The sequence below is a fragment of the Xenopus laevis genome, chromosome 9_10S (assembly GCF_017654675.1).
Source record: "Xenopus laevis strain J_2021 chromosome 9_10S, Xenopus_laevis_v10.1, whole genome shotgun sequence".
Lineage (NCBI taxonomy): Eukaryota > Metazoa > Chordata > Amphibia > Anura > Pipidae > Xenopus > Xenopus laevis.
The window spans coordinates 106,610,532-106,637,941 of NC_054388.1; the positions used below are offsets into that span (position 1 = coordinate 106,610,532).

The following is a 27,410-nucleotide window of genomic DNA, read 5'->3' on the forward strand; positions in this document are numbered from 1 at the left end:
TGGCAGATTTTTCCTTATCCGGAATACAAAGCCTCACCCCTCCGATGTTCTGCTTCCGGACATCCAGAGCCGACGCCAACCCTCCGAGAGCCTGTGGGTCCTCATAGGTGACGCTATGAGAGAACACAGAGTGAGCTGCGCACTATTCAGGCATTGCTGGTACATGCGGAGCATTCAAATGAGGAGTTGAATCGGAGTCATAGTGTAAAACATATATTTTATTTGCATTTTCCCTGACTGCAATGCTTTGTGCCATGCCTTGAAATACCATGAGACAGGGATGGAACTAGGGGTAGGCAGAGGAGGCACCTGCCTAGGGCACAACGATGCGGGGGTGCTGGGTAGGTGCCTGCTCAAGATTCTTCTGCCTACCTCTAGTTCAGATTCGCTCCCCTCTGCATGTCTTACCTACCCCCTCTGTCGCTAGTGCCTCTGTCCGTCCCTCCCTCTTCTGCCCGTCCCTCTCCCCCCCTCCTGTCCGAGGCTCCCTCCCCTGTCCATCCGTCCCTCCCTCCCCTGTCCGTCGCTTCCTCCCTCATCTGTCCCTCCCTCCTTTGTCCATCCCTCCCTCCTCTGTCCATCCTTCCCACCCTCCTATGTCCGACCCTCCCTCCTCTGTCCGACCCTCCCTCCTCTGTCTGTCCCTCCCTCCTCTGTCCGTCCCTCCTCTGTCCTTCCCTCCCTCCCTCCTCTGTCCGTCCCTCTCTCCTCTGTCCGTCCCTCTCTCCTCTGTCCATAATTTGGAGCTTTTTGTATAACAGGTTTTATGATTCCGTACCTGTACTAGCAACCCCCCCCCAATTAATGCACCTTTCCAAGACCTTTAACGAAACAGTAACACTAAAAATGAAAATGTTTTAAAGGAATAACAATATAATGTACTGTTGTCCTGCACTGGTAACACTGTTATGTTTGCTATAGAAACACAACTATAGTTTATATAATCACATGGGGGCAGCCATTCAAGCACAGGATACATAATAGATAACTACTAAGTTCAGTAGAATCCCATTGTATACTACAGAGCTTATCTGTTATCTGCTGTGTATCCTGTGCTTGAATGGCTGCCCCCATGGCTACACATCAGCTTGTTTATATAAACTATAGTAGTACTTATCTGTTATCTACTGTGTATCCTGTGCTTGAATGGCTGCCCCCATGGCTACACAGCAGCGTGTTTATATAAACTATAGTAGTACTTATCTGTTATCTACTGTGTATCCTGTGCTTGAATGGCTGCCCCCATGGCTACACAGAGGCTTGTTTATATAAACTATAGTAGTACTTATCTGTTATCTACTGTGTATCCTGTGCTTGAATGGCTGCCCCCATGGCTACACAGCAGCTTGTTTATATAAAGTATAGTAGTACTTATCTGTTATCTACTGTGTATCCTGTGCTTGAATGGCTGCCCCCATGGCTACACAGCAGCTGGTTTATATAAACTATAGTAGTACTTATCTGTTATCTACTGTGTATCCTGTGCTTGAATGGCTGCCCCCATGGCTACACAGAGGCTTGTTTATATAAACTATAGTAGTGTTTCTGAAGCAAACGCCAGTTTTACCAGTGCAGCACAAAAGGACATTATATTTTCATTACTTTAAAACACTTTTTTTGGTGTTACTGTAAGGATGCTAAAAGAACAAATCGTACATTTAAAAACAAACTAACTTCAAATAAATAAATAAATAAATAAAAAAGACCAAATATAAATGTTTTTAGAATACGACTGTCTACATCCCACAGCCCTGTTGAAGCTGCTGGTGGAAGACTAATGACATGCAGAGCTTCACGTTATACATACTTTTTCCGCTGATCCGCTAGGGTGTTGGTTCTGGTGTGGGCAAACATATCAAAGTCATCCTGCGGGTTGGTGGTGGGCAGAGCGCTGAGAGTTGAGCTGACATTGTTTGATCCCATATCTGTAAAAGACACGCAGGAGGCAAAAGTGATGAATTCTAATGTAGACACACAATTAACAAACACAGCAGTCCCTCTGGTTCCTCTACTTCTAACTACACACAGAAGGGGTTAAAGGATAAGTAAACCTTTAATATAAGTGAATGTAAAATTGATGAGGGGGCTATTCTAAGCACTTTTGTAATATACATTCATTATTTATTTTGTTTTTAATTCAAAGATATTAAGGGATACATGTGCTGTTAATATGAATGAATTTTGTTACAACAGCACCACCTGCTGGTCAGTTTCCCACCAGTCTGACCACCAAGTAGTCAAGGAAGTTGTCAGGAGAAAGAAAGAGGCTGCTCTGATGTTCTTCTGCTGAGGAAAGATGTGAGAGAGGTTTCTAATTGTTTTCCTAAGCAGAAGAACATGAGAGCAGCCTCTTTCTTTCTCCTGACAACTTCCTTGACTACTTGGTGGTCAGACTGGTGGGAAACTGACCAGCAGGTGGTGCTGTTGTAACAACATTCATTCATATTAACAGCACATGTATCCCTTAATATCTTGGAATTAAAACAAAATAAATAATGAATGTACATTACAAAGGTGCTTAGAATAGAACCCTCATCAATTTTACATTCACTTGTTTTAAAGGTTTACTTATCCTTTAAGTACAAGCAATAGATGGGCCACAAGCTGCTGCTTAAGGCTGCCTTTCTAATAGTATCATACACTATGTTATTGGTTTAGTTTGCAGTATCAGTCTTTCACCTTCACTACCAGACTAGCTAGCCACAACCTACCCGTAGCACCATCCATATTCCTCCTGTTGTGTTATAATCTCCTAAAAAGAAGCTCAGAGTGTGTTAAGGGAACCGGAACATTTGGTCAGATGTTGCAGTCCTATTACATTGTCCCTACTACTGGGATTAAAAAAACTAAAATCTCTCCAGACTATGGCAAGTCTCTCAAATAGAATCTAAACTAGAGCAATCTAAAATCAAAATCAGCCTAGATTACTGGAAAAAAAAAAGATTCAATTTGAGCAAAATGGAATCTGATAATGAACTGAAGACACAAAGGGGCAGATTTATCAAAGGTCAAATAGTAAATATGAATTAAAATTGTTCGAGTTTCAAAATTCACACATTCTAATTTTAAACCCCCTATCCGAATGTAAATTCGAATGTGAGATTTATCACACCTCAACCATGGAAACAGTGCTAATTAGAGTATTCGCCACCTAAAACCAGCTGAGTTCATGTACAAGTCAATGGCAGAGGTCCGTTGAGCCATTTGGAGATGTTAATAGTTTTCTTGACTTTCAAGTTTTTTTTCGGGAGAAAAACTCGATTCGTACGAAAAGAATACTATCGAATTTTCGGGTCGGAACTATTTGATCGAATATAAGACATTCATATTTTTTCTTAAAGGAGACATATTGGATAAATGAAAAAAAAACCTTAATTTTGTAGGCAATTATGAGAAATATATGGAGTTCCTTTTACATGGTGCTAAAAATTATCTTTAAAAATAGCCCCTTTTTTGGAGCTCCCTATAGATGTTCTCTGGGCGTGTCCTAACCAGAAGCATAGTAGGAGGGGACAGCCAATCACAGCCCTGCAGTCACACAAGCACAGACAGGCTTCAGTTCCCTATCAGGTCCTGCTAGCTGCTGATTGGTTCCTGTCCTACAGTGCAGTGAGCTGAGAGCACAGCCTGGGAATTCAGGGAGCAGGAAGTGGAAGGGAGGGATTATTAGGGTTTTTGCAGAAATATTCAATAAATCAGCACAATTCTTCTATATCTAAATGAGTATAATGCCCTGGTACATTCTTATTTTTGTCTCCTTTACATTACCTAACGGTCAAATTGTGAGTATATTCGGATTTTAAAAAAATCCACATGAATTTGAAATTCGACCTTTGATAAATGGGCCTCTAGATGGTTTAGAAAGACAGGCCAAGGACGCCTGATGCGCTCCAGTTATTTACTTACCAATTCCGCCCAGCTGGGAGCTTAGGTTTGAGGGAGCCGTGTTTGAGACCATGGGGCTGACGACTGCAGGAGATCCAGGGCCAAGGTCTATCAGGTTATCCTCAGTGACTTCACTCAGCACCTGCACCCGCACGGATACACGAGAGCGAGAGGACAAGGACAGGATTCTCAGTAGGGAAAAGCAGAGATTACTGGAAACTATTATTCATATTTTTATAATCCATTTCCCTGTAATCATGTTCTTTAATTATGAAGTTGTTTTCAGTATCATAAGAGGGTTTCTTCATTAAAGTCCGAATGTCAAAAATTCGAAAAAATTTAATTTTTTTATTATAAAATCAGATTTTTTTTTTGTAAAAGAAAAAAAAAAAAAGAATTTGTCGAGATTTATTATACCCTGAAGATGGAAAAAGTCAGAATCTGAAAATCCAGCATATCAGCCTTGTGCCTTTATATGGTCACAGAACAACCCCTCAGTGACTTCTAATATCCTTATCATTTACAGTAGGGGGTACATTATCCCTTATAATACATGAGTGATACTCAGAGTTCCCTGTATAACTCAGCCTGCAGCCTTGTGCCTTTATATGGGCACAGAACCCCTCAGTGACTTCTAATATCCTTATCATTTACAGTAGGGGGTACATTATCCCTTATAATACATGAGTGATACTCGGAGTTCCCTGTATAACTCAGCCTGCAGCCTTGTGCCTTTATATGGTCACAGAACCCCTCAGTGACTTCTAATATCCTTATCATTTACAGTAGGGGGTACATTATCCCTTATAATACATGAGTGATACTCGGAGTTCCCTGTATAACTCAGCCTGCAGCCTTGTGCCTTTATATGGTCACAGAACCCCTCAGTGACTTCTAATATCCTTATCATTTACAGTAGGGGGTACATTATCCCTTATAATACATGAGTGATACTCAGAGTTCCCTGTACAACTCAGCCTGCAGTCTTGTGCCTTTATATGGTCACAGAACAACCCCTCAGTGATTTCTAATATCCTTATCATTTACAGTAGGGGGTACATTATCCCTTATTATACATGAGTGATACTCGGAGTTCCCTGTATAACTCAGCCTGCAGTCTTGTGCCTTTATATGGCTGTGGAAGACTCACCCCATTAGTGTTCTGTGCAGAGCGGCCTGATCTGTACCGTTCAAACCTGGAAAGTAATAATGCAGTGTAAGTCTCACAGGTATTAAATAACAGAAAAGCAAATTCAGATATAAATGAGTAATACATGATACAGATATTTGTTGGTTTGAATGAACCTAACTTTACTCTAATCAGCAAAAGCAACTGTGGAACACAAATAGAAGGTGTTGAACCTCCCATGCCTGACTTTTTGGAGGATGTCCCGTATCCTATCATGGGCTCTGTGGGTTCCAGAGGGATTAAAGTGGACATCTAACCTCAAAACTGTATTTCCCTGCCGTGTGCTATAGGTTGATGCAGTCTGCACTACAGGTGGTTCTGACAGGAGTGTGTGCTGAAACACTTTCTCCATGTGCCACTGGGTTATACAGTATCAGTGATCCACAACCAGTGGCTCGTGAGCAACATAATGTTCTCCAACCCCATTGGATGTTGCTCCAAGTGGCCTTCTGACTCTTTCCAGCTTTCAAATGGGGGTCACTGACCCCATCTAAAAGCGAATGCTCTCTAAAACTACACATTTTTTTGTTATTGGAACTTTTTATCACTCATTTTTCTATTCAGGTGCTCTCCTGTTCATATTCCAGTCTCTTATTTGTAGGGTTGCACCAAATCCAGGATTCAGTTCGGTATTCTGCCGTTTTCAGCAGGATTCGGATTCGGCTGAATCCTTGTGCATGGCCGAACCGAATCCAATTCCGAATCCGAATTTGCACATGTAAATTAAGTGTGGGAAGGGAAATCATGTGATTTTTTGTCACAAAACAAAGAAGTAAAAAACATTTCACCACCTTTTCCTTATTTGCATATGCAAATTAGGATTTGGTTTAGTATTCGGCCAAATCTTTCACGAAGGATTCGGGTATTCAGCCAATTCCCAAAAAGTGGATTCGGTGCATCCCTACTTATTTGAATCAATGCATGGTTGCTAAGGTAATTTGGACCCTAGCAACCAGATTGCTGAACCTGTAAACTGGAGAGCTGCTGAATAAAAAGCCAAATAACTCAAAAAACACAAATAATATGATATGAAAACCAATTGCAAATTGTCTCAGAATATCACTCTCTAAATCATACTAAAAGTTATCTCAAAGGTGAACAACCCTCTTTAAAGTAGGGGATTATTTTTGAATTTCTGGCTTGGAGGTAAATTTTGGTTGCATTTTAACCAGGTTTACTGCCAACCAGAGCCTCCTGTAGGCTTCCATTCCACATAGGGGCGACTAAACAGTAGGGATGCACTGAATCCACTATTTTGGATTTGTAAGTGCTTTTATTCTGAACACATTTTTCTTTTTTTTACTGCAAAAATTCAAGTGCTTTTATTCTGAACACATTTTTCTTTTTTTTAACTGCAAAAATTCAAGTGCTTTTATTCTGAACACATTTTTCTTTTTTTTTACTGTAAAAATTCAAGTGCTTTTATTCTGAACATGACATGTTTGAGCCGAGCTCTTTCTCAAGTGTTACAAAATACAAAGTATGCACACATTATTAACCCAATAGGCTCCACCCCAAATTCGTGAAGGAATGCATCAGCCAACCCTCACCCCATTCCATAGTGATTAGTGAAAATAGTTGGCCACTGCAAGGGGGAGTTGCATTTTTTACTGCCTAGCCAATATCTTGTGGTCAAAAAATGTAACAGTAGTCCAGTTAAAGTTCCAAACGTGTGTTCAGAATAAAAGCACTTGAATTTTTGCAGTAACGACCTGCATCTGACCATATATTACCACATCTTTTATTGTGGAGAGTGGGCAGAGTTTGGGTGAGGTGCGGGTGGGGTTTTTGAAATACTGGGTTCTGGCCTGGGTAGATGGGTGCCATAGTCGTGTGTGCCGGCAATTTGTTTATTTGAGCCCTAATGAGTTCCTTGCCCAGGTAAACAATGGGCTGATAACTGTGGCCTTGTGTGAGGGAGGGCACTGCTTACTTACTAATTCCAGCAGCCATAGATCATGTGGGGAAAACTGCCTATATACATTCTTCTCTATAAATATGGAACACTTCTAATAGGAGGAGAAGGTGTTGGGCATTTCCCTGCAGGTGCAAGTGCCAAAAAGTTTCATTCAAGAAGAATCTTTATGGTTCTTATATAATCACCTTCTGGATATACCTTCATTATTTTTCTTTGTACAGGTACGGGACCTGTTATCCATAATGCTCGGGACCTGGGGTTTTCCAAATAATGGATTTTTTCATAATTCGGGAAGTAGTGTTCTGGCTATTATGTTACACATCCAGTCACTCCAGCCTTTATACATTACATTTTTGGCTAACTAACTATATTAGAAACATTTTTTATTTTGCACAGCCTATCTATTTACCCAGTTTTTATTTTTACACTGAACTGTTCCTTTAAGTCTACTAGAAAATCATGTAAACATTCAAAAAACCCAATAGGCTGGTTTTGCTTCCAATAAGTATTAATTATATCTTAGTTGGGATCAAGTACAAGCTACTGTTTTGTTATTAGAGAAAAAGGTAATTATTTTGAAAAATCTGGATTATTTGATAATAACGGAGTCTATGGGAGATGTCCATTCCGTAATACAGAGCTTTCTGGATAACAGGTATCCGGATAACGGATCCCATACCTGTATATATTATAGTTCTCCTTCCTTTTTTTTTTTTTTTTACAATCCTTTTATTAAGCAACTGTATTGCATGGACTGTGTTACATACATAGGGATTAACAATCATTTGTATGTTGCCAAACATTTTCAAAAAAAAAAAAAAAATGTAAACAATTAAAATAAAGAACACAAGCGTCGTGTCTTCATTTCCATGGATCTTTTCAAGATGGTAGTGTAGACTAGTGATGTACGGGTCGAGTTTTTCCCGATATCCGCCTTCCCTCCACCTGCGCCTGACTTTCGGGTTCCTTTTACAGACCCGCACCAACCCACCCCACCGATGACATCACAAAAGGGGCAGGGCAAGCAGGCGCGCGTCTGCAAAAGTTGAACCCAGGAAGTCGGACACTGGCATTGTAAGGTCGCGGGTGGGGAGATCAGGTGGAAGAGCTTGACCCGGACCCGTCCAGCGACCCGGAAAAGGAGGCGCGAGGTCGGAACGAACCAGCAGGTCCCGTGGGTATTGGCCCGGCCCACACATCACTAGTGTACACTACAACTCTGTATATCCTGTTTCTTTAGTTAGTCTACATTGATTTCCCATCTCACATTGATTTCACTTTAAGGTATTGGGAGCAGGGCCGTTTAGGGTGTTATGACGCCTGAGGCAGCGTCCGAAATGCCCCCCCACCGCCCGTCGCACTTACCTTACGGTCGCGACGGGGTCCTGGGGGAGGCCACATCGCTATCGCAAAGAGCGAAATTGCGGTCTCTGCATTAGTAAAGCCGATTTTCCGGTTTAATAATCAGAAATTCGGCTCTTAAAGTTACCAGGAGCGGCTTTTTGCGGCCCTGGTAACTTCCGGGGAGCTGACGTCTGAGGCAAGATGCTCACCTTACCTCATGGCAGAAACGCCCCTGATTGGGAGGGAGGGAGGGGTACCCTGTCAGGGTGAGCTTACATCTGGCTCCACTTCTACCCATAAGTCCCATATTGTATTAAAATTCTCTGGGCATCCCCTTATCATATAAGTGAGTTTATATAAGGGATAATTCTCCTTCCTTACTGAAACTGTCCAGAGCTCTCATTCCCAGCATTCTCAGCTGCAGGCTTGTATGCTGTAGTTCTACTACTAGATAATGTTGTCAGCAGGCACAATTCTGGGACCACTTACCTCTCATATCGAAGAAAGACGTTATTTAAATCATCGTTTACATGAAGAAGCTCTTCAGTCACCTCCTCGTTTGAGACTCTGGAAATTAATTCCACAATCCTCTCCTGCATGGCTCTGCAAGTCCTGTTCAGGTCCTGTAGAAACATGACATTGGGTCTCTGTGTCTGAAATTTTATGTAGTGTCACTACATAAGGTTTTATGACCTTTACAGAAGCAATAAGCCTTTGGTCTTGTATGGCTGTGGAACTCCTAAGTGGCTTTTTATATCCTTATCATTTACAATAGGGGGTACATTATCCCTTATAATACATGAGTGATACTCAGAGTTTTCTGTATAACTCAGCCTGTAGCCTTGTGCCTTTATATGGTCACAGAACAACCCCTCAGTGACTTCTAATATCCTTATCATTTACAGTAGGGGGTACATTATCCCTTATAATACATGAGTGATACTCAGAGTTCCCTGTATAACTCAGCCTGTAGCCTTGTGCCTTTATATGGTCACAGAACCCCTCAGTGACTTCTAATATCCTTATCATTTACAGTAGGGGGTACATTATCCCTTATAATACATGAGTGATACTCAGAGTTCTCTGTATAACTCAGCCTGCAGCCTTGTGCCTTTATATGGTCACAGAACCCCTCAGTGACTTCTAATATCCTTATCATTTACAGTAGGGGGTTCATTATCCCTTATAATACATGAGTGATACTCAGAGTTCTCTGTATAACTCAGCCTGTAGCCTTGTGCCTTTATATGGTCACTGAACAACCCCTCAGTGACTTCTAATATCCTTATCATTTACAGTAGGGGGTACATTATCCCTTATAATACATGAGTGATACTCAGAGTTCCCTGTATAACTCATCCTGCAGCTGATCCCTTACAACGGTGCCCTAGCCTACCTAGTCAGCCAAGTGGTGAAGTAATTATGGAAGAGGAAATGGTTCAGGGAGACAAAGAAAACCTACAAATCAGCTGCAGACAGCAAAAAAGACAAGAACACATGGATAATAATGGGAATATTGTCGTGACACTATAACCTGGTCGGTTTACAATAGTTTACTGTGATAGATTTTGCATGATGTTCAGCTCTCCGAATGTGGAAGCTAGACTACAGCACATTAACCGTGATTATAATGCTAAATTATGTGATGCTTGACTGCATCATAGTGAATGTAATATCACAGTGAGTGTAATATCAGTGAGTGTAATATCACAGCGAGTGTAATATCAGTGAGTGTAATATCACAGTGAGTGTTGCCTACCTGTAAGAGCTCAAGGTCTGAGGCATCTTCCTGACCAGGGGTCATTTCTGTCAGCATCTCCGACATGACTTTTATGTTCCCACGCACTATATCCAGCTCACTCCTCAGCCGTCCGACCTGGGGAACAGAAGGTCAGTAGTTTAACCACAAAAAACGAACGCGTTAAGAGAGAACCAACACAATGAAGAATAAAGTCATGGCCAATATATAAAGGAGGAAATGATTAATCACTAGTGGGGCCGGGCTGGGGCTCCTGTTCATTCAATATATATATATATATATATATATATATATATATATATATATATATATATATATATATATATATATATATATATATATATGTATATATATATATATATATATATATATATATATTACTACCAAGATAATCAAGGAATACATGTACTGTTAATATGAAGGAAGAATATAATATAATATGAACAACAGCACCACCTGCTGGTCAGTTTCCCACCAGTCTGACCACCAAGTAGTCAAGGAAGTTGTCAGGAGAAAGAAAGAGGCTGCTCTGATGTTCTTCTGCTTAGGAAAACAATTAGAAACCTTTCTCAAATCTTTCCTAAGCAGAAGAACATCAGAGCAGCCTCTTTCTTTCTCCTAACAACTTCCTTGACTACTTGGTGGTCAGAATGTAAAGTACAAAAGTGGTTAGAAAAGCATCCTCATAAATTTTACATTCACTTATTGTAAAGGTTTACTTATGTTTTAAGTAGTACCCCGGGTTGGTGCAGTGTTCAGTGGACAGGAGAAAAAGCCCCAGTCTCTGATAAACAATTAGAATTATTGGGGGGTGGGTGGAACCCCCAGTGACAAAGACCTTCCCTTTCCTTTAATACGATTTTCCAAATGTCTGCCTTTGAACAGAATATGCAATATGGAAGCTGGAGCTGCTCTATACCTGCTCAGAGTTTGCGGTGATGGGGCCACCAACGTTTGTTGGAGGTCCTCCCGGGGCCGTGTATGGCGTGGACGTGGATTTGGAATTGGAGACGTTGCTGAAGCTGCCCCTCTTTTGTGTCTGAGATGTATGCATGTTGGTTGCAGGATCCACTTCAGGAACACTCTGTCACAACAGAAACACATATATTATTGCAAACTATGCATTTCATGGGCCAGGCTAACACAAATCAGTACAGGTATGGGATCTATTATCAGACAACCTGACATCTGTTCTGTGACTATACTGGATAAAGGCACAAGGCTGAGTTATACAGGGAACTCTGAGTATCACTCATGTATTATAAGGGATAATGTACCCCCTACTGTAAATGATAAGGATATTAGAAGTCACTGAGGGGTTGTTCTGTGACCATATAAAGGCACAAGGCTGCAGGCTGAGTTATACAGGTAACTCGGAATATCACTTGTGTATTATAAGGGATAATGTACCCCCTACTGTAAATAATAAGGATATTAGAAGTCACTGAGGGGTTCTGTGACCATATAAAGACACAAGGCTGCAGGCTGAGTTATACAGGGAACTCTGAGTATCACTCATGTATTATAAGGGATAATGTACCCCCTACTGTAAATGATAAGGATATTAGAAGTCACTGAGGGGTTGTTCTGTGACCATATAAAGACACAAGGCTGCAGGCTGAGTTATACAGGGAACTCTGAGTATCACTCATGTATTATAAGGGATAATGTACCCCCTACTGTAAATGATAAGGATATTAGAAGTCACTGAGGGGTTGTTCTGTGACCATATAAAGACACAAGGCTGCAGGCTGAGTTATACAGGGAACTCTGAGTATCACTCATGTATTATAAGGGATAATGTACCCCCTACTGTAAATGATAAGGATATTAGAACTCACTGAGGGGGTCAGTTTACTTAAATTCTCATAGGAAGGGTTACATAATTTTTTGATATTACACAATTTTAAACGAGAATATCAATGGATGCCAAAGTATATGTTATTTGATGTTACTTCAACTACATGACACCTACCTTCTCCCTATACCTATAAAATACACTACAAAAGATTCATAAATAAGATGCCTGTTGTTTGGACCGGTTACCCCTGCTATTCCTAGGTGAACAGGGCACAGTTGATTCATTATCCCCCTACAAACTGGAAACCAATTAGGGGGAACTATTGCTGAAATTAAAATTTAATATAATCTTCATCATACTGAAATAAGAAACTTCTTCCTAAATACAATCAATTAAATATTCTGTACTGTTTCTGAAATAATCACCTTTATATCACGTTTATTGCCTAGAAGATGTATTGGAGCTCACTCTATTAAATTCACCATCATGTCTCTCTACATGCAGAATTTGTGCAAAAAGCAGTTATTTTGTTAGATTTTGTTTGTACTAAAATCAGTTATTTGAGTGAGCTCTAATACATCTGCTAGGAAAGGAGCCCCCTATAAGATATATTGGATCTAACTGTCAATGAATATCTGACACCCAACTGCTGCATGAAGAGAGAATGAGGAGAAACAGATGCTGAGAGAGGAATAGTGACGATAAACTAGATTATTTCACAAACAATGCAGAATATTTCATTGATTGTATTTATAAAGTTTCCTATTTCAGTATGATGAAGCTTATATTAAATCATTTTCGAGATAGTTCTCCTTTAAGTACTGTACTTTGGAGTCTTCCAAGAATTTGAGCTGTCACCTTAGTACTTAGGTACAGGCCCCTCCTTGCTTTTAATAATGCAGTCAGTAAATGGGTGGCAGAAAAACTGCAGTTGTTTTAAGAGAGTGAAGGCATGAATATTTAATGTTCATACTGAAAGCTAATCTTCCTTTAGGGGATGGCAGAATTCTACACTGCCTCAGAGGAAGGTGGGGTGCTGGAGGGGTACTCAGGACAAAGTGATAGATAAAGGACTATACACCCCAGCAATAAAGAGTATACACCACAGCAATAAAGGACTATTCACCCCAGCAATAAAGAGTATACACCCCAGCAATAAAGGAGTAGACACCCCAGCAATAAAGAGTATACACCCCAGCAATAAAGAGTATACACCCCAGCAATAAAGAGTATACACCCCAGCAATAAAGGAGTATACACCACAGCAATAAAGGAGTATACACCCCAGCAATAAAGAGTATACACCACAGCAATAAAGGACTATACACCCCAGCAATAAAGAGTATACACCCCAGCAATAAAGAGTATACACCCCAGCAATAAAGAGTATACACCCCAGCAATAAAGGAGTATACACCCCAGCAATAAAGAGTATACACCCCAGCAATAAAGAAGTATACACCCCAGCAATAAAGAAGTATACACCCCAGCAATAAAGGAGTATACACCCCAGCAATAAAGAGTATACACCCCAGCAATAAAGAGTATACACCCCAGCAATAAAGAGTATACACCCCAGCAATAAAGAAGTATACACCCCAGCAATAAAGGAGTATACAACCCAGCAATAAAGGAGTATACACCCCAGCAATAAAGAGTATACACCCCAGCATTAAAGAAGTATACACCCCAGCAATAAAGGAGTATACAACCCAGCAATAAAGGAGTATACACCCCAGCAATAAAGAATATACACCCCAGCAATAAAGGAGTATACACCCCAGCAATAAAGAATATACACCCCAGCAATAAAGAGTATACACCCCAGCAATAAAGGAGTATACACCCCAGCAATAAAGAATATACACCCCAGCAATAAAGGAGTACACCCCCAGCAATAAAGGAGTATACATATCAGCAATAAAGGAGTAAATACCCCAGCAATAAAGGAGTATATACCCAATAACAAAATGCCTGTAACAGAGATGTCAGCAAAATGTCAAAATGTAACGATCTGAGCCACTATTCAAGTGTGCTTATCACAGAATATAGACGCTTCAATCCAGTAATAGAGATGATACTCTACTGTGTGTGTGTCCAAAGTTGATCTGGGGGATATCTGTTAAGGTGGCCATACACGGGCCGATAAAAGACCGAGTCGGCAGCTTATTGGCCCGTGTATGGGGCCCTCCGACGGGCTTCCCCGATTGATATCTGGCCGAAAGTCGGGCAGATGTCGATCGGGACTAAAAATCCCGTTGGATCGCGGCCGCTTCCGACCGCCCGTTAGCCATCGTTGGGATCTGATCGTTGGGCCCTAGGGCCAAGTGTCCCCGTTATATTACAGACAGAATATGCCTTGTGGATGAGTGCTTCTCCCCTCTATCCCTCCAGAGCACAGAACATTGTTATTAAAGAATTGGGGGCAGCCATTTGAGCCTTGAGCAGCCAGATGTATAGCTCTGACCTCTTTAAAAATGAACAATGCCTTTAAATGTAGAAACCTTTAACTGTACAAGCTGGAAAGAGTCAGCTCTTTTTTTTAAAAAAAGTAAAAAAAAAAAATGGCAGCCAACTGAAAAGTTGCTTAGAATGAGCCATTCTATAACATGCTAAAGTTAATTTTCTTGAATTAAAAAAAAAAAAAAAAAAGTTGCACCCTGCTCTTTAATGCATAGATGCCCACTTACCCTCTGGGGTGTGTGTATTGGAGACAAGGCATCTAGATCTGCCATTGGAAACTCTATTCCTTTTCTCTTCAGCTCCTCATAAATATGTACAACTCCAGTTAGGTCAGGGCTGCTGCGAAACGCGTCCGCCCAAGCCTGCAAAACAACAACGGGAATGCGACTACTTATGGTGGAACCATCTGAAGCATTACAACCAAGTGTCAAAAGGCCTGTTTATAATCATGTCTGAAAAGCATACGGGTCGGACTGGGCTGGCGGGAAATCGGGAAAAAACCCGGTGGGTCCCTGGCTCTAGTGGGCCCCGTCGGCCCAGATCCAGACCCTGGTTTTCTTCCTTCCGCGTCCGGTCGCCAAACGGGAGGCTCAGAGGCAGCAGCCCCCAGGGTCCGGAGGGGGGGGGCAGAAGGATCCCTAGTTCGACCCTGCATGTGGGTGATTCTATTTTTAATTCCCATCATACCTACACTGAAACCTCAATTTTAAGTACCGTTATTTTAAGTTCTCCCGCATTTTACATTTTTTATTTGTGGTCCCACAAATTTATAATCCATTTCAATGGGTGCATTTCCCTGATTTTAAGTTATGTTTTCCCAGATTTGACATCAAAATTTTGTCCTGATCTTCCCCAAAACTGCTTTTTCCCCTATATGAACCAGATGTATATTGTGCCATGGTTCTGCCTGTAAATGGTCAATTCCAGTCTGCCCCTTATACAGTCCTGCACCAATCACTTATTGCTTTAGGTTGTGTATGTGACTGACAGAGAGTCTTGCACTTGCCCCCCATAGTGTAGCATTAACCCTGCAATGTTTAACCCTTGTTATTAACACAGTAAATATTGTATCTCAAAGTAAAACTGATTTCTGTGCTTATATCCTTTCAGTACTGCAAGATGAAGTAACTGTAATACATTTCCCTGATTTTACAGTTTCCTGGATTTTACATAATTTTTTCCTGGTCCCCTGAAAAACGTAAAATGTGGGTTGTACTGTATATATTTCCAGGAGACCTAACAAAGAAACATTGAACCTAAGAGGAATGCAGCAATAAATCTGAAGGACAAAAACGTTGTAAAGTTGACTCTAATTATAGAGATGGTAATATTGATTAGCGGCTGCATTACATCAACCTAATTGTCCTTTCTTTCACATGTCACTTACCTTCAACAGAGTCCCAATGAGGCTGCCCTAGACAGTGCAGATGTATGGAGTATGGGGTTTCCGAAGCAGAGAGACTGAAATCCCTTGTGTGAGACACAGATCTCACCTTGTGTACATGAGCATTGCTACACACCCACTTGATATCTGATCTGAATTCATGAGATAGGAGCAAGGGTTGCCACTCGCAGGTAACATATAACACAGGTCATGACTCTTCTTCCACTGACGAACTAGGAACTTAGTCCACACCTTATATATATATATATATATATATATATATATATATATATATATATATATATATATATATATATATATATATATATATATATATATATATATATATATATATATATATATATAAAGAGCAAAAAAAGCCAGCACAGCTCGTTTAAAAAGTCTTGTTGCCTGGGTGCTAACAGCAAAATAATAATGTATATCTGGAAACAGGCGAGCACACACAGGTCTTAATTGAAAAACAAAAGGTGTTTATTAAACAAAAAACTTTTTGTTTAATAAACACCTTTTGTTTTTCAATTAAGACCTGTGTGTGCTCGCCTGTTTCCAGATATATATATATATATATATATATATATATCCAACAGAAGACTTACATCTTTGCAATAAAACTTCTTTTATTTTTTATCTAAGACCTGTGAGTGCGGATCTCTTCTGTTGGTTGTCTATCGAAATAATTTTGATACTGCACCCAGGCAATTTATACTATTGCTGGCTTTTTCGTGGACTGTTATTTATATATATATATATATATATATATATATATATATATATATATATATATATATATATATATATATATATATATAGTGACCTTCAGGTAGCGAAGACCATAGCCACGGCACAGTTTGCGACACAGAAAAGAAGACTGACAACTAGGGATGCACCGAATCCAGGATGAATTCTTCTGCCAGGCTGAACCGAATCCGAACCCTAATTTGCATATGCAAATTAGGGGGGGGAGGGAAATCACGTGACTTTTTGTCAGAAAACAAGGAAGTAAAACATTTTCCCCCTTCCCACTCCTAATTTGCATATTTCATGAAGGATTCAGGGATTCAGCCGAATCCAAAATAGTGGATTCGGTGCATCCCTACTGACAACACCTTTAAAGGAACAGTTCAGTGTAAAATAAAAAGTGGGTAAATAGACAGGCAAATAGGCAGCCTGTCTATTTACCCTGTTTTTATTTTTACACTGAACTGCTCCTTTAAATGCAGGCTTTTATTATACACAAAACAATGCTTCAGCACACTTGCTTCAACATAGGGAATAGCAGTCCCGCTCTAACACTCTCACTGGTGTCCACACAAAACTCACAGGCATGGATGTACACAAATCCCAGAATCCTCTCTGGGGCTCAGTCTAGACACTCTTGTCTCCTGGGAGGGGTTTCTCTCTTCCTCTCTCCAGTCCTTTGGAGCTGTCTCCAACTCTTTAACTCGGGGGGAATCAAACTCTCTTTCCCCACTACACACAACTCCCCTTCCTCTACCCAAGTAGGTTTCCACGGCTCCTCACCCTCCTCCACTCAAGGAGGTCTCAAGGGGGAAGCTCTGAGGTGTAGTCTCACACCTCCTTTTAACTACAACTTAATTACCTAACTACTAGTGATGTGCGGATTGAGAATTTCTCGAATCGCACAGGACCCTAACCCGCCCTCTCCCAATCCGCACCCGGCCTGCTGCTGCCCCTCTATTTATAGACCCGTGTCTGACCTGCCCCACAGTGATGTCACAAAAGGGGCGGGGCAAGTCTATAAAATTCATCGCCGGAAGTGCTAGGTCGCGGGCAGGGAGAGCAGGAGAAGAGTTCGACCTGGACCCGCCCCGAAGATTTTTTGCAGCAGTCGGCCCGAATCAGCCCGACCCACAGGTTTCGGGCTGACCCACACATCATTACTAACTACCTCTAACTTAGGCAGCTGCAACACTACACATATTTCCCTGGAGTTTTATATTCAGAAGTCTAACACTGGTGAAAGATACACAATACGGTAATATAAAGTTGTACGAGACGAAGGTTTGTACGATTTTTGGACCGTGTGTGGATCGCCCCGACATTTTTTCGAGTTAAGAAGATTTCTGTTGCTAACCATAATATCTCTGAATGTATCGCCTATGTGACAATATCAATCACTAGTATTTGTACCTTTTGTCCGATTGCTGTCACAGGCACAACATCGTCTCATTTGTTCTTTTACTACTTTATTTCATCTGAATGGTTAGTGGCAGGTCAGTAGATTGCAACGTACGATCGTTCATCTCTAATTTATCTGGGAATGGGGCGTAGAACCAATAACCTCATTACCATTTTGAAATGATTACTATGGGTATTCATGCTCTAGTTCTTTGCTGCACTGGCTAGGCATAAATCATTTCCAGAGCTCAGTCGTGAAGGGGTTACCTCCATGTGGAACTTGAGATTAAACGCCACTGTTCAATGAGAAGCCATAAGGCAACTCAGTGTCATTGAAGACGGCATTTGTTTCAATGTGAAAGGACAGCTAAGCTTCTCAACAGGTTTCATTTCAGACGTGATGTCTCTGCAGTGTTTGTGTCTGTCACTCACTGGCAAGTTATGCTTTCTGGCTGAACGTCAGCTTTCCAAATCTGAAAAGGGTCTCCTTGCTTTTCCCAAGGACATGAAAAGAGCAATGTGTGCAATCAATGAGGCTGTTATCCTTCTCATACGTAGCGTGAGTTAAAGAACATAGACTCTAAATCATTTTCAGGGCTTAAAGGGGACATATACCCACCCATGCAGCGTAACATACAATTGCCACGAGTTCTCTTTGAAGCATTTTTTGCAACTTACAATAGTTTTCTTTTTGTTTTTATGATATAAACAGTTTTTACACTACTTATATTGTTATAGTGACATGAGCTCCCCCTGCTGTTCTTCCTAAGCAGGAGATGGTCAGAACTCCAGGAGCTCACGGATGCAGGAGCATTTCCTGACACTTCTCTGCTCAGTTGCTTTAACATTAAAGGGGAAGTAAAGTCTACAATAGAATAAGGCTAGAAATGCTGTATTTTTATACTAAACATAAACATGAACTTACTGCACCACAAGTCTAATCAAACAAATGATTTATGCTTTCAAAGTTGGCCACAGGGGGTCACCATCTTGTAACTTTGTTATACATCTTTGCAAGACCAAGACTGTGCACATGCTCATTGTGGTCTGAGCTGCTTAGGGATCATCATAAATGATCAAAACAGCACAAGTCAAATAATATCTGCCAGAAGCCGATACAACAAGACTGATTAATAATCAGAATATACAGACTGCACTGGGTCCTGTGTTGTCATGTAATCTAATGTGGATTTTATAGTTTTTGTATTGTTTAATACAAACTTTCTCCAACTCTGCAGAACCAGCGGCTGCAGCAAAATAATCCTCCAAATAGAATAAAAATAAAAAGTTCAAGTTTTTTTGACTATCAAATCTGAATTTTTATTGGGAAAAACAAACTAGAATTATTTATTTATTATACTCCGAGGATGGAAAAAGTCAGATACCAAAAATCCGGCATCTGCAGAGGTTGCATCTAAGTCAATGGGAGAAGTACCGAAGATATCCTGGGTTTGGTGCAATAATCCGAAGAGTTTGTGGTTTTCAGGCAAAAATCTGAAAAAATCTTAGTTTTCGGCAGGAAAACCCAAAAAATGTGTACGATTTGAATTTGTCACGAATTTTTGGAGTTTTTTCCTGCACAGGAAATTTTCGGGAAAATGTATTGATAAATAAGGGAAAATAACGAGATATTTTCTGATTTTCGGATCACGCACAAATGCCAGAAGTAGTACAGGCTTTTTCCGGATAACGGAACTTTCCATAATTTAGATCTACATACCTTAAGTCTACTAGAAAATTATGTAAACATTAAATAAACCCAATAGGCTGGTTTTGCTTCCAATAAGGATTAATTATATCTTAGTTGGGATCAAGTACAAACTACTGTTTTATTATAACAGAGAAAAAGGAAATTATTTTTATAAATTTGGTTTATTTAAATAAAATGGAGTCCATAGGAGATGGCCTTTACGTAAGTCGGAACTTTCCGGATAACAGATTTCTGGATAATGGATCCCATACCGGTATAGATATACTAATACAAAAAAAGAAAAATAATTTCAATAGCAAAAGTGATCAGAAAAGCATTATGAGTTAGGTGGTAGGTATATGTTCCCCTAGAGTAATTTGCAACAACTACTCGGACCAAAAAGGAATTACTGACTATACCGGAAGGGCAGTCAAACATTTGCATATGCTGCATTTAGATTTCTTGTTCATGTCAGCAAATTGTAATTTTGCATGACAATTTATTAAAAATTTAGTTAAAATCTTTACCCACTTTGTTCTCTGACCCTACAATATACCAGGTTCCTATATTATTCTTCTTTTGTGGTCCCTGAATGTTTTTAACATTCTCATTTGGCTAATGGCCAGGAGCAAGGAAGGAACAACAGCTGTACTGTTTGGGTTATTTTTACACATGGACAGTTCTTATGAGATTAAAGAATTCTGCATCGGTCCAAGAATAAATTATCATGATAGAGAAGGTGAACCATTAGAAAATGCCTGGGGCCCGTGGATATACCATATATACTCGAGTATAAGCCGTCCCGAGTATAAGCCGAGGTACCTAATTTTACCTCCAAAAACTGGGAAAAGCTTATTGACTCGAGTATAAGCCTAGGGTGAGAAATGCAGCAGCTTCTGGTAAGTTTCAATCAAAAAATGTAAGGTTTCTGCTCCCATTGCAGGTGCCGGCGTCTCGTTTTTTGGATGCCGGCGACCATTCTTGGACACCCGCGAATATTCTTGGAGACTATTCTTAGGCGCCGGCAACTATTCATAGGCGCCGGCGACTATCCTTAGGCGCCGGCGACCGTTTTTGCGCTTGACCCAAGTATAAGCCAAGGTAGAGTTTTTCAGCATATTTTGGGGGCTGAAAAACTCGGCTTATACTTGAGTATATACGGTAACCCAAGCTGTGCTGACTGATTCATTCAGAACCAAACATTAAAGTCTCCTAATGGGACAAAGCTGGATCACTCATTCTGAAAGGCTCCTATAGAAAATTATGTCCCAAACTGCAGTTGGTGCTTTTGACCCAATCAGTGATAAAGTTAAAAGCTGAATCATCTGTTTAAATTTACAGAGTAACTGCCAAGGAAATAGAAAAACAGCAAAACCATGTCACACTTAGGGGCACATTTACTTAGGGTCGAATATCGAGGGTTAATTAACCCTCGATATTCGACCGAAGTAAAATCCTTCGACTTCGAATATCAAAGTCGAAGGATTTACCGCATTTCCTTCGTTCATAAGATCGAAGGAAAAATCATTCGATCGAACGATTAAATCCTTCGAATCAAACGATTTTCCTTCGATCAAAAAAAGCTAGGAAAGCCTATGGGGACCTTCCCCATAGGCTTACATTGATGCTCGGTAGGTTTTAGGTGGCGAAGTAGGTGGTCGAAGTTTTTTTTAAAGAGACAGTACTTCGACTATCGAATGGTCGAATAGTCAAACGATTTTTAGTTTGAATCGTTCGATTCAAAGTCGTAGTCGAAGGTTGAAGTAGCCAATTCGATGGTCGAAGTAGCCAAAAAAATACTTCGAAATTTGAAGTATTTTTTATTCTATTCCTTCACTCGAGCTAAGTAAATGTGCCCCTTAATATCAGGGATGCACCAAATCCCCTATTTTGGTTTGGTCGGACCACCGAATCCTTCGCGAAATTGGGGGCAGGAAAGGAAAAGGTGGGGAAAATGTTTTTTACTTCCTTGTTTTGTGAAAAAAAGTCAAATGATTTCCCTTCCCACACTTAATTTACATATGCAAATTAGGATTCGGTTTGGCCATGCACAAGGATTCCACAAATCCTACAAATAAGAGACTGGAATATGAACAGGAGAGCACTTGAATAGAAAGCTGAGTAATAAAAAGTTACAACAACAAAAAAGGTGTAGCTTTAAAGAGCATTCGTTTTTAGATAGGGTCAGTGACCACTATTTCAAAGCTGCAAATTAGGGGTGGGAAGGGGAAACATTTTTTTACTTCCTTGTTTTGTGACAAAAAGTCATGCGATTTCTCTCCCACCCCTAATTTGCATATGAAAATTAGGGTTCGGTTCGGCTGGGCAGAAGGATTTGGACAAATACGAATCCTGCTAAAAAAAAAAGGCAAAATCCTGGCTGAATCCCAAACCGAATCCTGGATTTGGGGCATCCCTACTTAATATGTCTGCAGTAGTAATATGTGGGTCGGGATTTTCTGTAAGATTGCTGGAAAAGGGGGTGCGAGATCGGCCTGAACCCACCAGACCCGCGGGTATTGGGCCGGCCCGCACATCACTAGTCTGCGGTATTGCTGCCTGGGAAACAAAACATTATATTGGTTTAAATGGAATGTAAATGCTAAATACTGATCCCTTTGTCTCATTCCCTCCAGCTCCAATCATTTTAATGAAGTCTTTGGTTCATTAGGGATTTGTAGTCACTCAGTTACTGCTCACCTGGATAAGCGCAAGCACCTTGTCCTGCACAATGGTGGGAGGATTGTTTTTCGGGGAAATGATCTTCACCAGGATGCCGTCTATAAAATCCCGATGGGTGACAAGGACATGGAAACGATGGCCGCAGTTTTTCACGCAAGTCTCTAGGACCTGAAACGAAATAAACATTCATACTGTCTAGAGCTTATGTATAATTCTGTTTGTAGAAAGTCCTGATGGACAAGATACAACCACACTGCAATGGGGTTTCACTAAATCCACTCATTTTTTAGGATTGGAGTCCCTTGTAAGTGGTTTCGCCAGTCTTTTGTCCTCTCTGGGTCAAAACATCTGATCTCTGATCTGCCAACATCTGCCATCAACACATGTGGTGGGGGGCACAGACCAACCTCTAAGTGGCTCAGGCAATAATGTTTAAAGGAGAACTAAAGCCTAACTAAAAAAAGTACCTAGAAAGGTTGTTCATTATGTTTTGTGCTTCTGTACCAGCCCAAGGCAACCACAGCCCTTTAGCAGTAAAGATCTGTGTCTCCAAAGATGCCCCAGTAGCTCCCCATCTTCTTTTCTGTTGATTCACTGCACATGCTCTGTGCTGCTGTCACTTACTGAGCTTAGGGACCCACTCACAATATACAGTACACATAGAATAGAAATGTCACAATATAAGGCTGATTAGTAATTAATACAGATAATTACTACATGGCAGCACAGAAACCAGTGCAATTAGCATCAGAATTTAATAATCAGCAAACCTGTAGCATCAGCTTATATTACAGCCAGGGAAGCTCATTTTCTGCTGGATAATTAGTGACGAGCCCTAAGCTTAGCTTCTCAACAGCCAATCAGAGCCCACTGAGCATGTGAGTGTCACAGACACTTTCCAAGATGGTGACCCCCTGTGACAAGTTTGAAGTCCTGGATCATTGCTGCTATTGACAAGCTGAAACTTTAGCCTCGTGCAATAAGTTCACTATATAAAATATGGCATTTCTAGTCATATTCATTTTTAGGCTTTAGTTTTCCTTTGAATGGACGAGGCATGTGTCGGCCCATATTACAACAGATGTAAAGAAAATAAGTCTGTGTGCTGTGGGCACATGCACTTTAGTGTAAGAAGTAGCAATATACTTACTGTCAGTGCAAGCATCACTTCTCTGTAATTCCTATTCCCATTCAGCCTCTTCTTCAGGGCTCTTATGGCATCTTTTGGACTAAAAGAAAGAATATGTCTCAGACAGAGCGAAGTGACAAACGTTGCCCCCTACTGGCAGCATACATCAATCACCATTTATACCTACACGAATCCTTAGAATAAGTTTTTTATATAAGTGTTGAGTTGAAATAAATCAAGAAGAACACAGCACCATCAGCAAATTATTCATAAGCATTATCAATAAAAAAAATCCATTTATAAATCACCACTAGATTCTCTCTCTCTTAAAGGATAAGTAAACCTTTAAATTTGTGAATGTAAAAGTGACGAGGGGGCTATTCTAAGCACTTTTGTAATGTACATTCATTATTTATTTTGTTTTTATTCCAAGATATTAAGGGATACATGTACTGTTAATATGAATGAATTTTGTTACAACAGCACCACCTGCTGGTCAGTTTCTGCCCAGTCTGACCACCAAGTAGTCAAGGAAGTTGTCAGGAGAAAGAAAGAGGCTGCTCTGATGTTCTTCTGCTTAGTAAAAAAATTAGAAACCTTTCTCAAATCTTCCCTAAGCAGAAGAACATCAGAGCAGCCTCTTTTTCTCCTGACAACTTCCTTGACTACTTGGTGGTCAGACTGGTGGGAAACTGACCAGCAGGTGGCGCTGTTGTAACAAAATTCATTCATATTAACAGCACATGTATTCCTTAATATCTTGGAATAAAAACAAAATAAATAATGAATGTAAATGACAAAAGTGCTTAGAATAGCCCCCTCATCAATTGTACATTCACTTTTTTTATTCAATTATTTTAATTATAAATAAACAAGTAAACACCACACTTCTCCCCTAAGACAAAAAAGAAAAAAAGTACAAGCACATGACTGATATAAGGAGCTGGAGATGATTTAACTTACCCTTCTTCTGTCTCATTAATAATGTCACAGATTTCCATGTTAAGTGTCCAGTCCTCACTCTGCAGTGAACCGTCTGTAGCTTTTTCTGAGAGAGAGAGAGAGAAACGCATGAGAACGGTAACAATTCTGCCAAAAATAAATGCCTAAATTCCCATAAATCCAAAAGTCATGGTTTACTATTGTGCATGTGGGTTGCAGAATTAGTAGCAAAGCAGTTAATGCCCATGAGAAAATGCACTGGGGTCCAGGTTTTATGAGAAGCACAGCTATTTACAGTTAGAATTAGTTCTGCTATGGTCTAGAAATCAGGACATTAAATTATTCATTATGCAACACACAACTACCCCCGACAGATGCCATATTTAATAATATTTAAAGGCTTAAGCAGAAGAGACAATGCACTAGTACAAGGGCCTTCATGATGGCTCCCCAGATATTATTACCCTATTGCTACTTTAGTCACCATCTCTCCCTACTATACCTGCTATCCCACAGTCACACTCCCTTCCCAGAGACTATTATCCACTGTTACTATAGGCACCATCTCTCCCTACTATACCTGCTATCCCACAGTCACACTCCCTTCCCAGAGACTATTATCCACTGTTACTATAGGCACCATCTCTCCCTACTATACCTGCTATCCCACAGTCACACTCCCTTCCCAGAGACTATTATCCCACTGTTACTATAGGCACCATCTCTCCCTACTATACCTGCTATCCCACAGTCACACTCCCTTCCCAGAGACTATTATCCCACTGTTACTATAGGCACCATCTCTCCCTACTATACCTGCTATCCCACAGTCACACTCCCTTCCCAGAGACTATTATCCCACTGTTACTATAGACACCATCTCTCCCTACTATACCTGCTATCCCACAGTCACACTCCCTTCCCAGAGACTATTATCCACTGTTACTATAGGCACCATCTCTCCCTACTATACCTGCTATCCCACAGTCACACTCCCTTCCCAGAGACTATTATCCCACTGTTACTATAGGCACCATCTCTCCCTACTATACCTGCTATCCCACAGTCACACTCCCTTCCCAGAGACTATTATCCCACTGTTACTATAGACACCATCTCTCCCTACTATACCTGCTATCCCACAGTCACACTCCCTTCCCAGAGACTATTATCCACTGTTACTATAGGCACCATCTCTCCCTACTATACCTGCTATCCCACAGTCACACTCCCTTCCCAGAGACTATTATCCCACTGTTACTATAGACACCATCTCTCCCTACTATACCTGCTATCCCACAGTCACACTCCCTTCCCAGAGACTATTATCCCACTGTTACTATAGACACCATCTCTCCCTACTATACCTGCTATCCCACAGTCACACTCCCTTCCCAGAGACTATTATCCCACTGTTACTATAGACACCATCTCTCCCTACTATACCTGCTATCCCACAGTCACACTCCCTTCCCAGAGACTATTATCCACTGTTACTATAGGCACCATCTCTCCCTACTATACCTGCTATCCCACAGTCACACTCCCTTCCCAGAGACTATTATCCCACTGTTACTATAGGCACCATCTCTCCCTACTATACCTGCTATCCCACAGTCACACTCCCTTCCCATAGACTATTATCACACTGTTACTATAGGCACCATCTCTCCCTACTATACCTGCTATCCCACAGTCACACTCCCTTCCCAGAGACTATTATCCCACTGTTACTATAGACACCATCTCTCCCTACTATACCTGCTATCCCACAGTCACACTCCCTTCCCAGAGACTATTATCCAGTTACTATAGACACCATCTCTCCCTACTATACCTGCTATCCCACAGTCACACTCCCTTCCCAGAGACTATTATCCACTGTTACTATAGACACCATCTCTCCCTACTATACCTGCTATCCCACAGTCACACTCCCTTCCCATAGACTATTATCCCACTGTTACTATAGGCACCATCTCTCCCTACTATACCTGCTATCCCACAGTCACACTCCCTTCCCAGAGACTATTATCCCACTGTTACTATAGACATCATCTCTCCCTACTATACCTGCTATCCCACAGTCACACTCCCTTCCCAGAGACTATTATCCAGTTACTATAGACACCATCTCTCCCTACTATACCTGCTATCCCACAGTCACACTCCCTTCCCAGAGACTATTATCCACTGTTACTATAGACACCATCTCTCCCTACTATACCTGCTATCCCACAGTCACACTCCCTTCCCAGAGACTATTATCCCACTGTTACTATAGGCACCATCTCTCCCTACTATACCTGCTATCCCACAGACACACTCCCTTCCCAGAGACTATTATCCACTGTTACTATAGACACCATCTCTCCCTACTATACCTGCTATCCCACAGTTACACTCCCTTCCCAGAGACTATTATCCACTGTTACTATAGGCACCATCTCTCCCTACTATCACACAGTCACACTCCCTTCCCAGAGACTATTATCCCACTGTTACTATAGGCACCTTCTCTCCCTACTATACCTGCTATCCCACAGTCACACTCCCTTCCCAGAGACTATTATCCACTGTTACTATAGGCACCATCTCTCCCTACTATACCTGCTATCCCACAGCCACACTCCCTTCCCAGACATTGTGTACTACCTCTGAGGATATTAACCCATCTCTGGGAGAACAATGCTCTGCAATGTGAGCACAGTAGAATTGGGGATAAATGGAATATGCTTAATGTACATTGTAGACCCTAAGTGTCCGTGTCACTGGTGAAAGCGTCTTACTCCATTAACATTTGCCTGAACATGTCTAATTTATACCAGCTCGTCTCATGGGAATATTGCTTTGTAGAGAATGAAAAAGGCAGGGGAATTAGAATAACCTTGTCTGGATGGAGGATGCCCAAAAACTATATATATTCACTGGACCCGGAGTCAGTGAAACTGGATTCAGACCAAAGTGCAAGGCAATATTAATGCACCAATCAGATCACTATCTGCTATAATCTGCATTGCAATTTTGGGTGGGACCCACTAACTCTAAAGAAAGCACACACCTT

The 27,410-nt window shown here is 40.9% G+C and overlaps 1 protein-coding gene across 7 annotated transcripts in view; it reads right to left on the reverse strand.

The window, feature by feature from the left end:
• The window catches only part of tom1l2.S (target of myb1 like 2 membrane trafficking protein S homeolog), a 46,750-nt gene that overhangs the window by 11,604 nt on the left and 7,736 nt on the right, over window positions 1–27,410 (reverse strand). For 4 of the 7 annotated variants that reach the window (XM_041578326.1, XM_041578325.1, XM_041578328.1 and 1 more), the window contains exons 2-12: window positions 24,368–24,452; window positions 23,426–23,504; window positions 22,294–22,443; window positions 14,587–14,721; window positions 11,015–11,179; window positions 10,096–10,212; window positions 8,826–8,959; window positions 5,036–5,081; window positions 3,907–4,027; window positions 1,808–1,925; window positions 38–113 (exon numbers count right to left, since the gene is read on the reverse strand). In XM_041578326.1, coding sequence (XP_041434260.1) covers window positions 38–113; window positions 1,808–1,925; window positions 3,907–4,027; window positions 5,036–5,081; window positions 8,826–8,959; window positions 10,096–10,212; window positions 11,015–11,179; window positions 14,587–14,721; window positions 22,294–22,443; window positions 23,426–23,504; window positions 24,368–24,452 — 1,226 coding nt within the window. The remainder of the gene's footprint in view (window positions 1–37; window positions 114–1,807; window positions 1,926–3,906; window positions 4,028–5,035; window positions 5,082–8,825; window positions 8,960–10,095; window positions 10,213–11,014; window positions 11,180–14,586; window positions 14,722–22,293; window positions 22,444–23,425; window positions 23,505–24,367; window positions 24,453–27,410) is intronic. The other 3 variants (XM_041578329.1, XM_041578331.1, XM_041578330.1) reach the window with 1 other exon arrangement.